This window comes from Coloeus monedula (genome assembly GCF_965178545.1).
Source record: "Coloeus monedula genome assembly, chromosome: 16".
Classification (NCBI taxonomy): Eukaryota; Metazoa; Chordata; class Aves; order Passeriformes; family Corvidae; genus Coloeus; species Coloeus monedula.
In genome coordinates this window covers 12638415-12658993 of record NC_138796.1, presented here as the reverse complement: position 1 = coordinate 12658993, position 20579 = coordinate 12638415, and the positions used below count along the sequence as shown (strand labels likewise).

The following is a 20579-nucleotide window of genomic DNA, read 5'->3' as shown; positions in this document are numbered from 1 at the left end:
CTACTCCAGATGGCTTTTCACGAACCTTTTATGTCAACAATCCAATCCTTTATTTTTGCCCTCCTTCCCCACTATTTAGGTACATGGCTGCATCATCCTCAGTATGCTCTCATAAAGGTGTGAAACAAATGAGGTGTAGTTTCCTATACTGACTTGTGGATGATGACAAGCTCCTTTTATGCTTTTTTTAAAAAAATATATATCTTAAGGATCGATTCTCATTGTAGATATACCTGAGTTCTTCCGAGTGGCTGGCTGTATGGCTCTTAAGGCTGTTTAGGAGAGCTGTGTTTTTCAAATGTGATGAAAAAAATTTTCCAAGGGAAATATTGTTTGATGGCATACATGGTTGAGCTGCTGTTGAAAAGACCTTAAGAGTCGGAGTTGGAGAAAGTGAGGGAGAGGCAGAAAGCTTAAAAAGAAAGATTTAGGTGTTAATGTGGAAGCAAAACAAGTCAGTGTGGTAGAATCATGTCCACTTGGGCCATTGGAAATAGGAGGAGAAAGAACTGCCATGTGGGATAAGGAAAGCTCTGGTAATAAATTACAGCATCATAAAGGCAGTCAAAAGTTTCAGCAGTTGGAAAGAGTGAAGGTGTTGGAGGGAAGGCTTCCTCTGTGAGTGTTGGTGTGTCCATAGTATTATGTGCTCTTGAATTCAGGCAGGAATTTAGACTAAGTTTTGGCAAGTTGTTTGCTGCTTTCAGTTAAATATAAGTAAATGTCCTTTACAGGCTGCTGGGATGTTTCAGTTGCTGGTTTGTTCCACACCTCAGGAACATGTCATTATCAAACACATATGCAGCAATAGCAAGAGCACAGACTTTTATTGGAATACAGTATGTTATATGTAAAAAAGACCAAAAGTAAATGTTTCTCTGCAATGGGAGAAAAGAAATGGTACTTTCCTGCTAAGGTAGTAAAGAAATTGTCTTTTGCTTACTTATTGTTATCTTTTCCCCCTATGCTCTCTGAAAAAAGTTATTCTGTATTATCTTTCTTACTTTTGAAAGCTGAATTTGGATTTGTCCTGAGCCTTCCAAAAAAGAGAGGTGGCTGGAGAATTCATTTTGTGTGACTGCAGAAGCAAATGATGCGAGTCAAGTGGCCTGGTCAGATAATTAAGCTACAACAGAGAAAGCTTGCAGAGTTAGTCAGTTGTGATTATCAGTCCAGCGTGGTTGGATGTCTGATTCCTTCTGAAAAATCTGAAGTGGCTGCTTTTATTATCATTAATTGGGGAGTGCCAGTAGCAAATCTGGAAGAATTACACTGCCACTTTAAAGAATTCCAATAGATTTCAGTTGGAATATAAGTTTAATGATGAATTGATGACTGCTTGTTGCTCTGCCCACCCCTTAGAATTGGAAGGTTTGTTAGAATAATTCCTGTGTTATGTGTCTGCCCTGCTTCTGAACCCTGATGTCTGTAGGCAGTCTGCAACAGAGTGGCAATAAATGTGTCTTCTTTGGGGCTGTCTGAATCTTTTTAGTTTTTTTTTTTAAATTCTTTTCTTTATTTCTTTAGATAGCAGTTCAATCATTTTGAAGCTATCTCTAGAGCATCTAGGAAAGTCCCTTTAACAGTGAAGCATTAGGTTGCTTCAAGTGCCTCACAGAACTAAACCTTGGAAGCATTTCTGAAATATTCCCCCTGGTAAGCAAGAGGGATATCATGCAATGAAACAAAAAAGGAAACAATATTTCATTTGAATGGAAGGATAAAGTACATTTAATCTAAGCTAGGCTAGTTCAATATCAACTGTTTGCTTGTGGCATTCAGCAATTTTAAAATAGGAACCTTATTGGTATTAACTCTGCCACATGGAGGAGGAATTAATCCCATGGAAATGCACATGTTTAGCTGGACAGCGTAGCTATCACAAAGCCAGAGCCCTGGAAGTTTAGGGTGTTTTGGAACTTTGAATACAGCCATGTTGATTTTAAAACAAAAACCTTCAGCTTCCGGCAACTTCCATAGTAGCATTTCCAATGTTTTTTAAACAGCTATTAATGTAGTCAAGCTGTGTTTTTTCTCCTTCTCTGTGCAATCATCTGCTCAGTGGTGCACTCCATAAGCAGTAGCAGGAGCCAGAGGAGTGGCCTGCTGTGATTGATGGGGCGAGGCCCGGCACGCTGAAGGAGCCCCATCTGGATCAGGTTTTGGGAGCAGTCAGATGTTGAGAGGGAGGTCAGCGAGCCCTGCATCGGCTCCCCTCCCTGAGCACCCCGATCACCCACACCCCTGCACACCCTGCAGCGCTCACACGCCCTCAGCCAGCACTGATGCTCGCTTTGGGCAGATGCTGCATGGCCTGGGACCAGAGCAGCTGCTAAGTTTATGGAGAATAAAGGCAGCACCATGGTACAGCAGGTATTTGCACTTTTATTTTCACTTGAAACTCTTGATTTTTAATCAAGGCAGGGCAGTTCTTATAACCAGCTGCATCACTGCATGCAAGACTTCTAACCCATGTTTTGTTGCTTAAGTCTGAAGGAGGGCAAGCTACGGGGGATCATGTGCTTGATAAATGTAACTGAGCCCTCTCAGAACCAGCAGGTTTGCAGAGAAATGTTGCATTTTTCTTCTTTGTTTCTGTGCCCTAAGGATACGATGCAGTTTGGCTCATTTAACTACAGTACAGGAGGCTTTCTCTAAATGTGAAATATCTCTTGCCAAAGAAACAAAATGCACCAAACGGAAAATAGAGCAAAACAAACAATAAACTGTGAGTTAGACTTCAAAATGCAGGCAAGCAGAAAGGTTTTCATTGAATACATTTTTATGCTGCAAATGTGTTTTTTAAAAAAAGGAACACTGCATAAGTAATGATTTCTGTGTCTCTCCTTTGTGTACAAACAAAACAAGCTTGCTTTATTACGTTTTGACACTTTTTATACATTTCTTAATTATGAAATCCTTTCAGAGCAGGAGATGCTGAAAAGGCATCTGAGACAGTAGGAGCAGTTTAAACTCTAAGCTTTTCTTCAAATGGAGTAATATGGATGAAATAGGAGAGCCTTCACTTACCTACATCGTTGGAATCTTTTTTTTTGGTTCTTTAGAGTTAAACATTTAACCAGAAAGCAATAAATTTGATTTTATACACTGCCACGTAAAGCATATTTTTCAGTTGAAATGTGGTTTTCATTAAGACTCAGGCCAGAACATTTAGCAGAGCCTGACTGTCTGCCATCCTTTGTTCTCCTTGCTGTTGCCAACAACCACTTTTTTTTAAAAAACATGCATAAAGTGAGCATTAAGAGGTCATTTAATCTTAAAGATACTTGGAACTGAGTCTGAAGGGACAACTTCTGTTCAGCTTCTCCTGCCTAGGTGGTATTAAGCCATGCCTGTGTACTGTCATACACAGCTTTGAAATTACTCTAATACCTGAGTTCATAGGCTAATTTAGGATCGATATTTCTTGTTGCTTTTAGGGCCATTTCATATTTTCAGCTTAATGCATTAGAACTTACTATTTCTTCTATTCATTTTGGTTCACTGTATTTTAAAGAGCACAATAGAGGAACGTTTGAGGTGATTCTATTTAAAGAATTTTTGCTTCTTTAAAATCTATTCAAGTGTATCTGACTGTTGTGTAGTCTGGGGTCCCCATCAACCACGTGTATATACAAATGTGTGATAGCTGGCACTTCATTGTTCTTGATATAAGTTAGTATTTTGAACAATAAGCTCTGGCTATTATTAGCCAAGTAAATAGTACAGAACTTGTTTACACACACATGCTTTTATATCATGTTGTAATACTGTGTCTGTTGAATTAATTACGAATAATAAATTCACACCAATTTTAAAGGTTAGGAAAAGCTTCAGTAGTCACTTATTTTAAGGGATGAACATCTCCGATTTATTGTCACTATAAACTTAGGGCCTGCAGTCCATGTGCAAGTTTAATTTCTTTACTGTCCCCTGTCTTCCAACAATTTAATGAACCTGCAGAGCCTGCACTGATAATCTTGTGTGTCAGTTTTCTGCTCTAAGCATACTGGGGTTGGTTTCTTTAATGGCAAGGCTGTAAATCTCTGAATATGTACAAGTTAGTAAAAAAACCCACAAATCCCTGACCCTTTGTTGTTTACTTATTAATGAGGTCTCAGTTATAAATAAGTTAGCCAGACCTCAGCTGAACAAGTTTAATGAAAGGGGTAGAAGAGTCTCAGTGTTGGGGAGGTTCTGAAATTGCCTGTGCAATTTGCCATTTTGTGATAAATCGAAAAAGTTTGGAGTTGCTGGTAAAAATAATAGAAAAGTTCAACCCTCTTAATTAAATATGAGCTGTAATTAGCACTAGGTGTGGATGCTTTGAATATTAATTAGGGTCCTCATGGAACTGCTGTCAAGGTTAATGAGAAACAGTGGGGTTCTCAGCAACATCTGGTTTAGGACTGGAGGTGGTACAGAACCCTTTAGATCAAATGCACCTGGACATTAGCCCTTGGTCCCTCTGTTGCCACTGCTGTTCTTTTTTAACAGCTGCTGACTCCAGTGCCATGTTTAGCATCTGACAGGAAGGAATAGCTTAAGGACCAGCACTAACCAGCTCCTGTGTTTCAAAACCTGCACAGTGAAAATGCTTATAGAGGCAGAATCTGGATTTGCTTTTGTTCGTTCTTACTCCTTGCTCAAGTCCCTCCTGAAACAGCTGATTAAAAAATTTAAGGTCAGCTGCCTCCCACACAAGCTTTAAAAATACTTCTTTAACATTTAATGAATGTCTCTGGTATAATCCATTCATTCCTGGGTTTTTCCTTCATCTGGATTTTATTTTTATTTTTTAGTAGTGAAAATTTTAGGTAAAAGAAATAAGAAACGAACTTGACCGTTTTAGTATTAGAGGGTTAAAGTATACATTTACAAGAGTTTTTAACCTCCAAAGAAATTTATCACAGGCAGTTTCAGTGCAGCATTAACCTTACAATGATTGCAGATAGGCAAACAAATCTTTGTGACTTAACCCTGTGAAGTCAGTAAATGACACTGCTTTCATGATAAAGATGGTTGAATGAAGCAATGGAAACTTGCTCAAGGCCATGCACTAAACCAGCAGCAAAGATGGGATTAAAATTAGGGTTTGATTGCTGATATAAAGTTCTAATTTTTTAGGACACACTGAGTGCTTTTTACAAAGAAAAACTTTTACTTCAATTTTCTCTTTTAAGCCAGTCAAGTACCAAGACTTACTCCTGTGCGAATTCTTAAAAGCTCTTGAGTTTAGGACTAGTTCAGGTCAGAGAAATGATGTCTGAAATAGTTGCAATTGGCTGGAAATGCCCTTAAGTACAAAGTGCAGAAGAATGTCTTTTATTCATACAGCCTATTTTAAAATTAGGAAATCGTGGGCTGATGAGTACAAATAAAATCCCTGCAATAGTCTTGGGCAGGTACTTGCACATACTTTGGTGGGAGAATGGTGGAGTGGTTCAAAAGATAATTAAATTTTAACTCAAATGTGCATTTTTACATTGCTTGCTATTTGAAGGGATAATTTCATCTTGTAAATTAGTTTATGTGAGGTTGGGATAGTCCCTGCACTAATGGCCTCTAATGCTGTGTCAGGCAAAATCACGTTTTGGGCATTTTTTGTATAGGTTCAGAAAGATTGTAGTGTACATTTCCTCCTCTAGAATTATTGCTTTTTGGTGTGGGCGAAACATTTAGTCAGAAGTTTTCTAATTGATAAATTAGCAGCCTCGGCTGTTCTTTATCATGCCAAATGGAAATATAGGTCTCTCTCTAACAGCGTAAGGACAGTGTTTTTAATGCTGTAGGCTAATTGTGATATGGAGATGAAATGCTGTTATCTTCAAATGTAAAACCTTTAAAGTTCTTAAATCTATTTCTCTTGACATAGAATTTTTCTTTTATGTTATTTAAAGTTTTGAACTGATGCATTTTTAGATTCAAATATTTAATATTTTGACTGGATCTCATTATTATTTTGCATTTGTGGCATGCAATTGCTCAATGCAGAATACCTCAAAGTATTCTGGGTGTCTCAGGGCATTATTTCGTATCAGTACTTTTAGTGTTTGTTAACAGTATGCACCCAAATCCTGTCCTGTGTGGAGGTTGCATATATTGTGTTGTGCAAATGGTAGGTCAGAGTGGTCACAGACTGGAGGCTGAGCTTACCAGAGCTCTGTGCTGGTAGTTGTGCTCAGGAGCCTTTGGAATAAACTAGCTTTGTCCCTCTTCCTTGTCTGAGTTGAGGCATCATTAGCTCAGGCAGATTTCACCGACCTTTCCCTCTTAAAGAATAGTCTACAGTTATCCCACGAGAAGCAGATTTGTTTGTCTAATTATAATAATATTAAATAGGGTTAGCAAAATGCATTTAATACAGATAAGAAATGTTCTCCTCAAGAAGCAACCACTGTGCCCTTTTCAGGCCAGGATGCTCTCATCACTCTCTGCGTTACGGGTGCAGGACCTTCGCTTATTTTATCTCACGCCACGTTTCTTCCTCTTTTTATTTTTATTTTTTTTTCCTTTTGATTTTCACAGGGTAATCAGGAAGCTACAGCACCTCCTGACACAATGGCACAGCCTTATGCCTCAGCCCAGTTCGCTCCACCTCAGAACGGTATCCCTGCAGAATACACAGCCCCACATCCGCATCCAGCTCCAGACTACACAGGCCAAACCACTGTTCCAGAGCACACGTTAAACATGTACCCTCCTGCTCAGACACACTCCGAACAGAGTGCAGCTGACACAAATGCACAAACTGTCTCCGGCACAGCCACAGTAAGTCAAGGTTACAGCTCTTTCTAAAGCTCTGTGTTTCGTGTGTGTTTATCAATAACAGCTTTTTCTATGTCGCGCTTGACACGCTTCATTTGCGTTGGGCTTAGTCGCCGTGTCAAGGTTGAAAGTCTGTCAAAGTTGACTGTTGAACCTGGAGAATGTGTTTTCACTGGTTTTGGAGCTTCTTAGTAAGTGTTGGAGCTTTGGAGTTTCATTTTCAACAGTTTTAGACAAAATGATTAATAGCCAGCCCACGAATCACAGCATAAATTTTAATTAAGTCCAATATAGAAAAACATTGCAAATGAGTGTTTGTAGGCATTCATTTGCAAGGCCAAAGAAAGCAACCACAAACCCCAAACCAGACTCATTTGATTATTCTTAATGACCTCTGTGTTTTTGACACAAGTAGTTTTACAAAAAGTATTAATTGAATGATCCTGTACAAAATGTACTGAGTTAGTGTTACGAAGAACATGTCTGCAATATTGTATTTTCTAGAGAGCTTGTTTGTGCAGCCATTACCCAAGTTGTGTGTGGATCTGTGCTAAGCAGAGCAGAAATGATAGACTTTCCTTCTATTTGATTTATATGTGAAGTTCTGAAGTGTCATGAATTATGCAAGAGACTCCTTGGATGGCTCTACCTTGTAATTTAAGTCACAAGTTTCACACATTGATAGTTTAGTGTTTCTGTCTTAATTCTAGAGTGGGGCCCAATATACCCAGTGCCAAGAGTTGGCAGATTTCTGAGCCATCAACCAACCCCGTGTTACATGTGCAGGATGGAGCACAGAACAGACAGTGCTCAAAACGTCTCTCCTGGCTGTCCTCATCTCTGCCTCAGCCGTGCTCCATGCCTCAGCTTACCTCCCGTTCCTTCCTGGCTCACATCCAGCCTAAAAGGTTTTGTGCACTGGGGCAAGAGGAGAGGGAAAACACATTCGCTTAATTGAGCTCTGCAAATTTATGTTTATTGCCATGCCACTAATTTCTTTATGTGGGTATGAGCAAGAAAGTAAAGCAAGAGCAAAGGCACTGAAGAAGATTCCTTGCTGTTATCATGGAGAAATCCTTGTGAATTAATTGCACACTTTTGCGGTTTATGCAGTAAAATGTTTAGGACTTTTTATTTTTAGCTTGGTAACTTTTTATTGCCCTGAGTTGCCCTTTTCTCCAGTACTGGGAGAAAGTTTAAATTGAAGAGAATCCTATTTGCTTGTACAGTATCCTTTGCAGCTCTACTGTGTCCCCTCTTATCCATCTCCTTGGTAAGTTAAATTCCTGGTTCTTTCCAGCTTTTAAAATTTGCTTCCATTATCATTTTTGATTGTTGTCCAGCTCTTGTCAAATACCGCTGTCATTGGTTTAGAGCAGGAATCCTAAGCTGAATAGATACTCCAGAAGAGATTGCATATTGACTAAAAAGATAGTCTTTCCTACTGTCCCTTTTTTGTTCTTTTTATATTCTCTGATTTTGCTTGGTTTTTGTGACCACTGCTGCAACCTGAACAATCCACTGTGATGCCCAGCTCAGCCTTTTCATGTTTTGAAACTGTTTCTGTTCAGTCCTGAAGTAAAATACTGACAGTGCTAAAATCAATGGTAAAAGATCCGTCGATGGGAGTGGGACAGGAGCTCATCCTTCATCATTTATTGCCTTCAATTGATTGTGTTTCCTCACCCCGTTTTGATTTTTCAGTTTGAAGAAATGTCAGTCACTTTATCAGAGAAGTCAGGGATGTGTTTTCCCAACATTTTCCGTAGCAAAGGCTGGTGAAAAGACATAGTTTGGATTGTCTGCAATGCCCTTATCTTCTTCAAGTGCTCTATTCAATCCCAGCTCTAGCAAATCCAATGATTCCCTGCACAGTTTCCTGCTTCTGATATGCAAATAGGCTTTATTGTTATTTGGTTTTGTGTCCTTTGCTATCTGCTCTTACTTGCTTTTTGCCTTCCTAATATCCAACTTGTATTTTACCTGTCAGATGCCTTTTCCCTTCTGTTTCCCCTTGGAGTGAATTTCCATTCTCTGCAGGATAACACTTCAATTCCACTAACCTGTTACATTCAGGGAATATGGTATAGTTATTTGCTCTTTTTATTGTGGATCCTTTCCTTGCATTCTGGTTTCCTTTCTTACAGAGGAATGGACAGAACATATTGAAGTAGCTCCCATGCTGTTTATAAAGAATTAGATTTCCTTCCTTTTGACTTTAGGGTCTATTTGAGAAAGTTTTAGTTTGGTTTGGTTTTTAAAAAGATATTTTTTTCTAAATTGCAATGTTATATTGAAAGTTGTGGATGCTCTCCCTCAAGAGCAGTGCAATGAAAAGGCAGGTTTTCAAGAAGTGTGTTTATCTGTGGATCTGCACTGACATTTAACACATTGCTCACCAGTTAGGTTTAGAAATGTACAGACAAGTATTGTTTTCACAATTTAATTGCAGGTACCTAGATTTAAAATCTGTTATGCTGGGTGTCACTAGCCATTGCTCTTGGCAAACTGTGGAGACTTTATAAATAGATATATGCAGATAGATCCCAGGCAGATTTAACATGGGCCATGTAACTTTATGAGGGTCCAACTGTATACATCTCTCTGTGGATTTATTAATATAAGTTTTCATTATGAAAGAGAGCTTGAATAGCACTGTGTCAACATTGTACCTCCATGTGCTCTTCATTGTTGAAGGAGAAAAAATATGTTTCTTTCTAATTCCTGCTACCTTTGAGAATAGTTGATTTCCAGTCAAAGAGTTTTAAGTGGAGGGGACATAGTGGCATTTTTTGGTAAGTCCCAGTATTTTTACTTGGTTTCCTCTCATTAAGCTGTTTATGACATGCATTTGAAAGAAGAATAATGAATTGGCCAATCATTCACAAAAGAATGCTGTTGTGATTAATGTAGTTCAGACAAGCTGTTGGAGGCAAGACCAGTTTTTGAATTTTCTTACACATTTATGGGAGTATTTCATGTGCATGTGAAGCTGGATACACCATTAAAAATGGATCTTAAAATTTTGCGATGTGAACCTAAGAAACTGCAGGGAAATTGTCTAAATTGTAGAATTACACCAGAAGTGACTTAATCGCCTCCATGGAGGACTGAATCCATGAAGAGGCGAGATACCTCCCAGGCTTTCTCTGAGTGTCCCAGGTTCTTTCCTCCTGTCTGAAAGAATCACACACTGAAGCTGAGCTCACACTGGGTCTAGTGCCACCTAATCCCCAGGAAAGATTGAAATAATAAAAATAAACTGGTTCTGTGCAACTTCTCTTGAATCCTTAACTGCAACCCAGGGTGTGATCCTGGCCCAGCTGGAACCACTGCCAGGATCCCCATTTGCCGCAAACTGAACAAAATTCCAATCATCAGTTTTATTACGGGTTTGCAATTTTGTGCAGAGTGCTCTTGTGATTCATGTTCAAAAGTACTTCACGTACTCTTGGACATGCTCTTGTACTTCTTGAAAGTGTCTTTCTCAGTTTTAATCTATTTAGATAAGAGTGTAATATGGTATTCTGTCAGAGTAAGTGCTGGAACAAGAGGTGCTTGGATTGTATGTGTAGGGATTGCTAACTCTGTGATGCTATGAAACGGGAGCAGAGGGACAGGACGAAATGATTGAAGACAGGATGACTTAGCTGAAATGATATAAAATCATTGGTAGGTAATAAAATACTGTCACAAGTTACTTTGAGTCATCTCTGAGCATCTCTGTTTTTTTTGAGTAAGGATGAAGTGCATCTGAGTATATGCAAAATCGATAATCAACCAGCAGTGGGTCATTTAAGTGCTGGTAGACTTTTGGAGTTGCATAGCATCAAATATGCTTTAAGGCATTAACAAAAATAGTAAATGGCTTTTTCCTAGAAGGTTGGATCAATGAAAAGTATGTTACAAAGTTATGCTAAAAGTAATGTGTCTGATGATTTTGTAGAGTGGTTTAGAGCATTACATTAAATAGTTAGGTGTATTGAAGTATTTTTAAGACATTTACTCATTTTATGAAACCACCTTTACCTGTGTACATATATAGATGTAAGCCCATTGTACATAAATAGTTCTGAGTAAAACTTGTTCAGTTTTTTTTGTTGTTTTCCTGCACAGCTTCTGTTGATGACAGCAGGAGATGTGGGTGTAAATAAAAAGGGCATTAGCTGGGCATGTGTAAGGGAGCAGGTAATAGTAAAGTAAATGTTTCTCTAGTGTTTCCTGTTCTAAATGTATTATACCAATAATGGAAGTAACTCATGGTGTGGTAAGAGCTCGGGTTGCAGTAATGCTCTGTGTTTTATGCGTGTGTAGAGAAAATGAGCCGCTCTAAACTTAATTCTACTTTTGCATAAAACTTGAGATCATTGTTCAGTCTTTCTGTTTTGGACTGAGACTTTACCAGGCTTCAGAAGCTGAAAAGTTGTGTGATAAGTTGTGTGTTTGGATGGGAGATCTTGAGGGAAAAAGGCAGTTTACTTGGAGGAATGATCCATGCACGGTGCTTTTCTGTCTGAAGTGTTCAGCATCAGCACCCAGCATGGCATTAGGGGATGCAGTGCTCTTCAAGCCCTGTAGAAGATGTGCTGTGCAGAAATGTGGGTTGTCTGTGGCCTGAGAAGATGATAAGGTATTTTCCTCCTAACTTCACCGTTAGAACTAAATTTCAGCTTGGTTACTACCAAAATTCCTCTTGTGGCATCCACTGAACCTGATACTTCTGTGGGATAATAATTGCTATATTAGATATTGTGTCTGTAGTTCCAGCTGCCTTGCTTTACTTTGAGATGTTGTGTGTGCCTTGGGACCTAATGGCCTGTAAGTTTGATGCTTTCTTTTCTTGGTGTTAATTTGTCTAGGTTTGTGCCTTTTTTAGTCATGTTGCAGAGGCCATCTCTTCATCTGAGGGTGATGCTCTGGACTGCAAAATTATTTACCATGTTGAACTTTGTTGTTTTGGGGAAGTGAGATATGTACAACCTTTGCTGACATTTTTGGGGTTTAGTGCACCAATTACTGTGTTGTGCTTATTAATTTGAGTAAGAAAGCTGGGAGCAGGAAGCATTTAGAGTGAAGTGCTTTAGTGTGTTATCTAAGCCTGCAGGTGAGTAGATTATTACTACAGTTTTCGGCAGCATATTTCTGGTTTTTATTAGCTCTTTTTCTGGCTCAGTCCTTTAGGTAAGCTATTGGCCTAAGTGATTTTTCCCCTCCCAGTTTCTTTCTTTTCTCCCTTGGTTCATCTCCTCTTTCTCTCCTATTGTTTGATCCGTGACCTCCCCATCTCCTGGGGGTGTGGGCTACATCAGCTGCTTCATGCAATTGTATTCCACATTAAGCAGTGTGCTGTATGCTACCTGGTGTCCAGGTGTCCATCTTACAGCAGCGTGTCACTGAGGCAGAAATGTTCAGAGCCAAGTTCTCCGTACTGTGCTGGCTCCTCACGGAACTGCGGCCGTGCTCGGGAGCCTCGAGCTGAACTTGTTTGGGGTCCAACCTGCCAAGTGTCTGCAGAGTGGGTGGGACACTTCTCAGTGCTGCTGAGCTCAGCTGCTGTTATCCCCGTCTCTCAATGTTCTGCTCTTGCCTGAGAGGTTTCCATGGGATACCTGGAGCTGTCTCCTGTGGCTTGGGGAGGAGTGGCTCACTTACTTCTCTGTGTAATTCTGGCTGGCAAGGAGCAGAGCAGAGTTCCAGGGCAGAAAACCAGAAAACCACACCAATTCCTTCTTTAAAGGATGGCACGGTGCTCCCCCTGCAAAGGAACTGGAATTTTCACCACAAAGTGGCTGTCTTGCAAGTCAGATTGCCCCATGGACACTTTTTATTGCCAACTGGTATCAATGACCCAGTTTTTATTCTACTTCAATGCCATATTTTTGTCTCGAGATGTTTGCCACCAGTACGCTAGATAGCTGATAATGCTTTGACAACTCTTACAGCAGTGTTTATTCATCTAAATCATACCCTGCTGGTGCAGGCTATTGTATCAGCATGGTGTGCTATTTCATTTATACTACCTATTATAACTGGTCCCAACTGCTCCTTGAAGGAAATATTTCAAGGAGCTTATTTTAAGACCCTGAGTGCTTCAGAGCTGCAGAAGCAAGGAACCTGGTCCAGCTCCTACTCCATAGTGAAGAGATCAAAACTGACATCCCAAATAGATAAGATAATGCTGTGCTGGGGTGGTGAGGCACAGTAATGACTTGTGATCATAGGCATTATTGCTTCTAAGAGGCTTCCTTGCTGAGAGCCCTGAGTGCGAGCTTTGCAACTGTGCCCCACGTGTGCTCCTTTGCTTATGCTAAGGAATAGCAGGAACACACTGCTCACTTCAGCCCCTCTGCATGTCAGTGGCAGCTCTAAAATAGATTCTCCTCGAGGATACACAGAACCTGACACTGACTGTTTCCTACGATGCTGTTTATGGAGTGCCTGTTTGTGTTTTGTTGTTTTGGCTGGGAGGAAGATAAATAACCACCCTCTTTTTCCCGTGTTGCTGAGTGAACTTGGGCTTTGTGATTCTGTGAGTGGGTATGTGGTGTGAGGACAACAGCCTTACCCTGCCAGTTCTTCTGAGATCTCAGTGCCTGATCATTGTGATTTAGGTATCACCTCAGTTTCTTATACCTTTTGATTCTCATAGCAAGAAAAGGTTATGATGTTGAAATAGAAGACAGAAAAAATATTATTCTGGTTTTGTGGGTCTTCTTAGATATTGTGATTTTAACTTCCTTCCCTCATTTTTGTGCGCTTGAACTTGGTGAAAAGTTAAAGCTGAAGCTCTTCCACAAAACCAAAAAAAAAGCCCCCACCAACAAGGATAAAGAGAGCAATTATGCTCTGTCATCTTTAGTCATGTTTGCTCAAATAAGTTAGCTGAAGGCCATTGATTACCCTTCTGAATGTTCTTCATGGGGCACACTAACAGTTCTTGGATCACTTCAGCGGGTAGTGCCAGCCAGCTCTAAGGCAGATTTGAAACACAAAACATTGCAGAGGTCTTTCCAATCACATTGTCAACCAGAGATAGTCATATTACTGTAACTTGAAAAGTTTCTTCTAGAAAGCATTACCAATGAATTTCTAATCTGTCAATTTAATTGACCAATTAAACAATTTAAGATATTCTTCCTGCTTGTCCCTGAAAGAGCTGAGCTAATATTGTTTTTTTAAGTTTCCCTATACTTTGTATTGTCTCTTGGGCTCTTTACTTCTCCATACCAATTATTTTACATGTTAAATTATTGACTTTTTCTTCTCTCTGTGCAGTCTAAGTAGCCATAGCATGCAAATGCTTTGGCTGTGCTTTGGGTTCATATGTATTGAGAAAAACCATTGCTGCACATTTTTCTGAGTACACTGAGCATAAATTTCGAAGGGGACCTTGTGTGATGAAATACCCAATTTCAACTTCTTTTATATTTGACTTTCTGCATCTTTGCTCCACTATACAACATGTTAATTAAAATTGATCCTTATGGGGGGATTTTTTTTTTTTGGTGAAAATTAGCTCATTTTCACTAAATGCGTGAGTGGCATGTGTCAGGTTAGGTAAGACCAATGAAGTTTTCCATTCTCTTGTAATTGACATGCACATGATTGTTAATGGCTCTCACCTTCATCAGAAGTTGTTGATTCCTCCATTCCCCTACTCTACGTAATTGCGTGTAAACTTGAGTATTGCTTGGAGTACCTTGTGCAGTGGCACGAGAAGTTTGTAACTTCTTGGTTATCCAGCAAAATCCTTACCCTTGCTTGCAGGAAGCTGCCTCTCCATTAGAGAGGTCAGAGAGCACAGGTAGCTGCACAACTGACAAAGTTTGCAGTTAAAAGCTGTGAAGATCATACAGAGAAGCTTCCTCTCTTCTTCCTTAAGTCATGAGGGTGGATTTCTCTTCATGTGACAGTCTGTGCCTAGAGCTAAACTTACTCTCCTGCATGACTACACCTGGGTCTCAGCTAAGGGTGGCTTAGTGGGTTATTACCCCCAACCCTGAAAATACTTTTAAAAAATCCTGTTTATACTCTCAAGTTTCCATTCCTCTCCCACACATCTCTCTCTTCAGCTTTCCCACACACCCAGCCACCCACAGAAATACTTTAATTAAATGTTACTCATGTGTGGGCTTGCTTACCACTTCTCCCTGCTTAATTTGTTCCTTTCTAGGGTCAGTGTGAAAGAGTGGCTTCATTCAAATGTTTAACTTTGCTATCCGTCAGTATTAGAAAGACAGTAATGAGGCATGTCACTCTGTCTTGGCTTGACCCACGAGCAGGTGAATCCATCTTTAAGTTTGAAGCTGCTTTGTGCTCTACCAGTGGCTTGACAGGCTGAGATAGACATTGCAGGCAGAAGCAGACAGTAAAATGTTCTTATTCACTAGATCTGCATTCAGGGAAGGGTTAGAAGTTCTTCTTTTCAGACTTTGCTGGAAAAAGAATTACACTGAGCTTATACTCTACCATGCATGTCACGCTCTATTTGGTCTTTCTGTGATATGCAGAAAGAATTGGTTGGTCATTTTAAATTGCACAGACATAGACATTAAACGATCAATAATTTATTAATTAATTGTAGAAATTCCAGAAGAAGGCATAAGAGAGTAACCTGGGTGTTTTGTTTTTTTTTTTTCTGTCTTGAATTAATCCTACACATATAGGGCAATTTCTTTACAAACCTGTGACACAGTGTGGTGGGCTGACCATGTCTGACCTCCATAATACATTGGGAGGGTTTTATATACAAATACAAAATAATTGCTATTTTTTAAAAAAATTGCAAAACCTTCCTCTTCTTTTGCTTGCTTCTTGACTGCTTTTAATCTTTGTGTGCATTTTCATTGTCTTATCTTCCTTTTCATCTTTACAACACGATTCTGTTTTTATAGTCTTTCGTTTTCCATTTCTGGTTTTTTATTATGTATTCTTTGTCTCTATTTTTTGTCTCTTTTCAGTTTTTGCTCATTCCAATATTATCTACTAGCTTGCTTTCATTTCCTCCTGCCCTATAGGAGGTACAAAGCTATGACTGATTTTACTGTGGCAGTGAGAGAATATGGAATCTCTGAATGAAATATATAGTTGTTTTGAAGAACATACATGAATTCTCTTATATTTTTGTATCCAAATTGCAGCAACTTGCTGGTTCTAGATGCTTTTTCAGCTGATATCCCACGCAGTTGTGTTGAATATTGTGCTGCCTTTTTGGATTTAGAAAAACTTCTCAACGGCTTTTTAAGACACATCCCTTAGGTTTTCTGCTATTCTTGCTTAAAGGGGCTTTTTGCATTTGCTTTTCCAGCAGAGACCTCTTTAAATCTCGCCCAATGAAGCAGCTGCCACTGCCTCTGGTCTCTTCCCTACCTGGGAAGTTGCCACTGCCTCTGAAATATAATCAGTACAAATGGAGATGCTTATTTAACACCCACCTGCAAATGGCAGCAGGATGTGTCAGTTCTTCTTCCCTGCCATAGGACCAGCTCTGCAAAAATGCCTGTGAAAGGAGGGGGTAAAAAAGCACCTGTGTGGCAGCTCCTCACCTGCCTCTGCCCCCCAGGCCTGATAACACCTCCAGGTGGGGTAGATAGAGAACATGAAACTCTCTCCGTGGAACAAAGGTTGCTGTTGAGGTCATCTCAATCTTTATGAACTGACTGCTTGCAGACTCTGGGATAAGACTGGCACTGCCTCCCAGCTTCCTTATCCCATCCAAAGTATGAATGGAGGGTTCCTCTTGCTCTATTTTTTTTTGCTTTGATTGTAATTCAAATGCTTTTCCTTTATTCTCTGATTTATAAAAGACTTTAAAAAAAGGCAACAGACCGTCTTCTGATTCAATCAGAAGATGAGAACATGTTTACAATTAAGTCTTTTCTATGTCTGTGGGGTTTTTTTGTTGCTGTTATAAAAAGTGCGTCAAAAGATGTCAACTACTTAATTTCCTAAGGATTCACGTAAGTTCCAGCTGTTCCAGAGCAGTATCTAAATATTTGATTTGAAAATGAGATGTGTACCAAGGCTGCAACATATTGCAGGCACGATCACCCAGCTAGCCAGGAAGCTCTGAGCCTGCCTGAGCTAATTAGTGTTTGCAGCTGAAGCTCCTCCAGTGGAAGCTGAAGTTAAAAAGAGATCTTACAGGTTGTAACAGCATAACATGTGAGAAAAGAGAGATCTACAAAACTCCAAGTATGTAAATTTACTGTTTTTCATGTTATAACAATGCTGGGACACCTAGTTTTGCTTTTCATGAGGATGTGATTTATTTTCTAATATGTTCACATTGCAAAAGTTATTATTGTTGCTATTGTTTAAAGAGATTTGTTGCCAAAAATGTGGTTATAAAATGTCGATTTATTTAAAATATTTGCAAGTATTAATCTTAAAGCTAAGAGATACTCAAAAAGAAATCTTATGGATTTTTACTTAGAGGAAAAAAATCATGGTTTTGGCCAGAGAAATTTGCTTTAAACTTGCGCATTTGCTTGAAAATGTAGCAAGCCTATTGCCTATTTGCTTGGAGTGCTTATTCTTTTGGTTTTAGGGATATGGAAATATTTATTGTGCGGAGAAATATGGTTTCTCGTGGGCACATTCCACCCCATTTCCTTTCTTACATAGTTTACAATTGCCTTGTTGCCAAATTTAGCGAAATGGGTGCCAAATTTCACCTCTGAATATTTGTATTTCCTTGTTCTCATACATAAGCTTCCTTTTTTTCTTTAAAGAAAATCTGACAGGGACAGGTGGCAAAACTATCCCAAGCTGGAGCAGCAGAAATAATGGAGCTTGGTTGTTTATATATGAATGTCATTTTTGACCTCTTTTTAAATACAGAATGTGTTCTAGACAGTGTGTTTGGAAAAAAAAAAATATTAGCTGGTATTGAAAAATGAAGGTTGTATAAGAGCAATTAAAATGAGATAAAGAAGTAGATTTCGAGCAAGTTTAAAAACTTGCATTTTATAGTAATCCCTTTAAGTGTTCATCTTAAAATGCATTGCAATTAGTGTAGTTGGAGGAGTCAACATATTTGCCATGTAGACATTGAATCATTTTTAATGCACGACCATTGTTTGATCCTCATGAGCAGGTGATGCTATCTCCCAGTAAATCCATACCATGGCACACAGGAATTTAGCTACAAAACACTGTTTCAACCTGAGAGAGAAGCCTTGCAAGGGCTGTGTGCTGGTGTTTACAGGAATTGGCCAGAGCTGCTTCTGAAGGGATTGGCTTCAGGAACAGATCCCTGCATCATGGGGTGCTGAGTTTGCAGGAGCTGCTGCCTGGGTGTGTTTGAGTACAGGTGTTGGAGAGCTCTGGAGCCCTGCAGGCTCCTGCATCGTGCAGTTGCTGGGGCTCACATCCAGGCTGGCAGGAGCTGTACTTGTGAAACGGCTCACACATGCAATAAAAGCACTTTCACACCAGCCTAAAACGTTGCTATTGGCTTCTTCCCGTCTCCAGCAAGTGTTTCCAATTTTAGAACTTGCTCTCATTTCTGAGCTGGGCTCCCTCTTCTCTTTTTTTTCCCCACTGAGTTGAAAGCATTGCACATCCATTCCTTTTATCTCTCTGTTCTCTCTTGAAAGAAACTTGCAGCCATTTCCCGTGTTACTTCTCATTTTACATGTACAGCAGTCAACTTTCCAAATATTTCAATGCATTTTGGAGACAAAACATGTTCAATCAAAGGTACCAGAGTCTGAATCACTATTCTGTTCTGAGCTTTCTAATGGAGAGAGCCCCCTTTTTTATCATTTTATTACTATTTTGCATTAAGAGATGCCTCTGTTTTCAATACAACTGTAGGGTTTTTTTTTTACTTTCTGGGTTTTTTTTGGTTTGTTTTGTTTTTTTCTTTTCCAAATACATACCTTTAGGACAACAAATTTATATATCCCAGGCTTCTATGTGTCCACCTTAGCTCAATGCATCTAATTTTTCTGCCTGAATGTTTTCCCCAGCTGTAATTTGAGCATTTGGGGTATTTGTCTGGGGTTATTCACAGTTAAGTTTCCTGAACAGACTATTGCATGCCTAGAAATGTAACATCTACTCCCTGTGTGCCAGGTGATACAGGTGATGCTGGTCCTAACTAGGCAAGTGTAGTAAGTCTTGCTGTTGGAAAAAGCAGTCATTTTGTATGTCATGTTTCCGACTGAGAAATGTGTCGCTCCTCCCAGCCACGTATGCCTTGGCCACCCACTATATAAAATTGTTTTCCTCTATCATCAGGTGTTTAATATCACTACAGACAATCTATTCACAAAGCAAGCTGAAGCTACTCTCAATATCTCCAGTTTCCTTAACCTAAACAGTTGTAATGTATTGCCCCACATTTGAGTGGCTTTCTAATTAATTGAATTATTGATTTGACATATTTCAGGCACCGATCATTTAGAGCTGCTAAGGTTAGAACCAGCTAGCTAGGAGCCATAATTTAGGAACCTGATACTTTTTATTTTGATTGAACTTACTGTGCCCCATGTTTTAAAGCCTTTTGCGTTCAGTGGGAAGAAAAGAGGGCTTGTATTGCTGAATATTCAAGTTTTGGTTTTTTTGTCTATCTGTCTTCTATCTACTATCCATTTTCTTCCATGAAGGATGGTGCTTTGCCTTTATTGTAAGAAAAAGGAGACTTTTTGCTTCAATATAGGGTTATTTAAGACATTTGTGGGAAGGTTCCTCATGTCACACATACAGGTGTCAGACCAGTGACTCAATTCTCTTCTGGAAAGCTGTGTCTCCTCACGTGTGTGTTGCTGCTGGGACTAAAAAGAAGGGAAGAAAGATGGTTGGTGATAAGTTTGTTGCTCCTCTAACAAACTCTGCATTTATTACAAGGGATTTTTCTTGAGCATACTTTTGGGGTGAAGAAATGGGAATAAACTAGAAAATCTTTAAGATGCAATTGAAAGATCTAATTATTTGGGGGATGCTTTGTGACACCTTGCACTGTTGATGAAATGCAGAACCGGGTGTGGCACTTGCTCAGCAGTTTTCAACAAGATCAGGTATTTCATGCCAGAAGCTATTCACATTTTTTGCAGTTGGGCTCTTTGATAATTTGAATAGGGCCCAGGTGATAAATTTGTTGCTCTCACTTTGATAAAATACCTTTGCACCGTGCCCTTCTTTTGGTGAAACGATTTGGCGCACGTTGAGGCCAATTTTGTCACTGAGAAAAAGAGCTTTGAGTGCTATGAGGGCTTGAAGGATTTTTTGAAGTTTGCTTCAGTGTTTTGTCTGTATTCACAAGTGCACTGTCCACTCTCTGGTGTATTGAAGGTGGGGAATACACAAAATACCTGAGGCTGAGGTTGATGCTGCAGGAACACACCAGGGGGGCTCGGTGCTGCCCTGCACAGGCTCGTTGGGGCTGATGAATTGCCTTGTCACAGAGATGTAACCAATGTTATGAAATCTTGCAGTGGTTCTGCCCTCACACAGATGTCACAGGGGCTGCAGGAGGATGTGTGACAGGCTGTGGTACTGCCTGAGGAGCAGAGTGTGTCTGCTGTGGTGCAGCTGAGGGACCGAGGGGTTTCTGTCGCCAGCAGCTTGTCAGAGCACAGGGCAATCTCTGGGTGCATCATAGGGCTGCTCTCCTCTGGCTTTGAACGCAAGGCAACCCTCCTGTGTTTTCTCCAGAATTTCTGATGTGTTTCCAGGTGATCATTCCTTATATGAGGGAAGTTGAATTTCATTTCCTACCGCTCTCACGGGGTAGCACAAAACAGTTTGAGATAGAGACCTTACAAGTCTGTGACCTCAAACGATGAAGGTATTTCTTTATGTTC

General features: G+C 39.7%; 1 protein-coding gene across 15 annotated transcripts in view; it reads left to right on the top strand.

The window, feature by feature from the left end:
- RBFOX1 (RNA binding fox-1 homolog 1) overlaps window positions 1–20579 on the top strand; it is a gene marked incomplete at its 5' end in the record, with an annotated part of 1111952 nt that overhangs the window by 981631 nt on the left and 109742 nt on the right. For all 15 annotated transcript variants that reach the window (XM_082292358.1, XM_082292365.1, XM_082292372.1 and 12 more), the window contains one exon: window positions 6529–6771. In XM_082292358.1, coding sequence (XP_082148484.1) covers window positions 6529–6771 — 243 coding nt within the window. The remainder of the gene's footprint in view (window positions 1–6528; window positions 6772–20579) is intronic.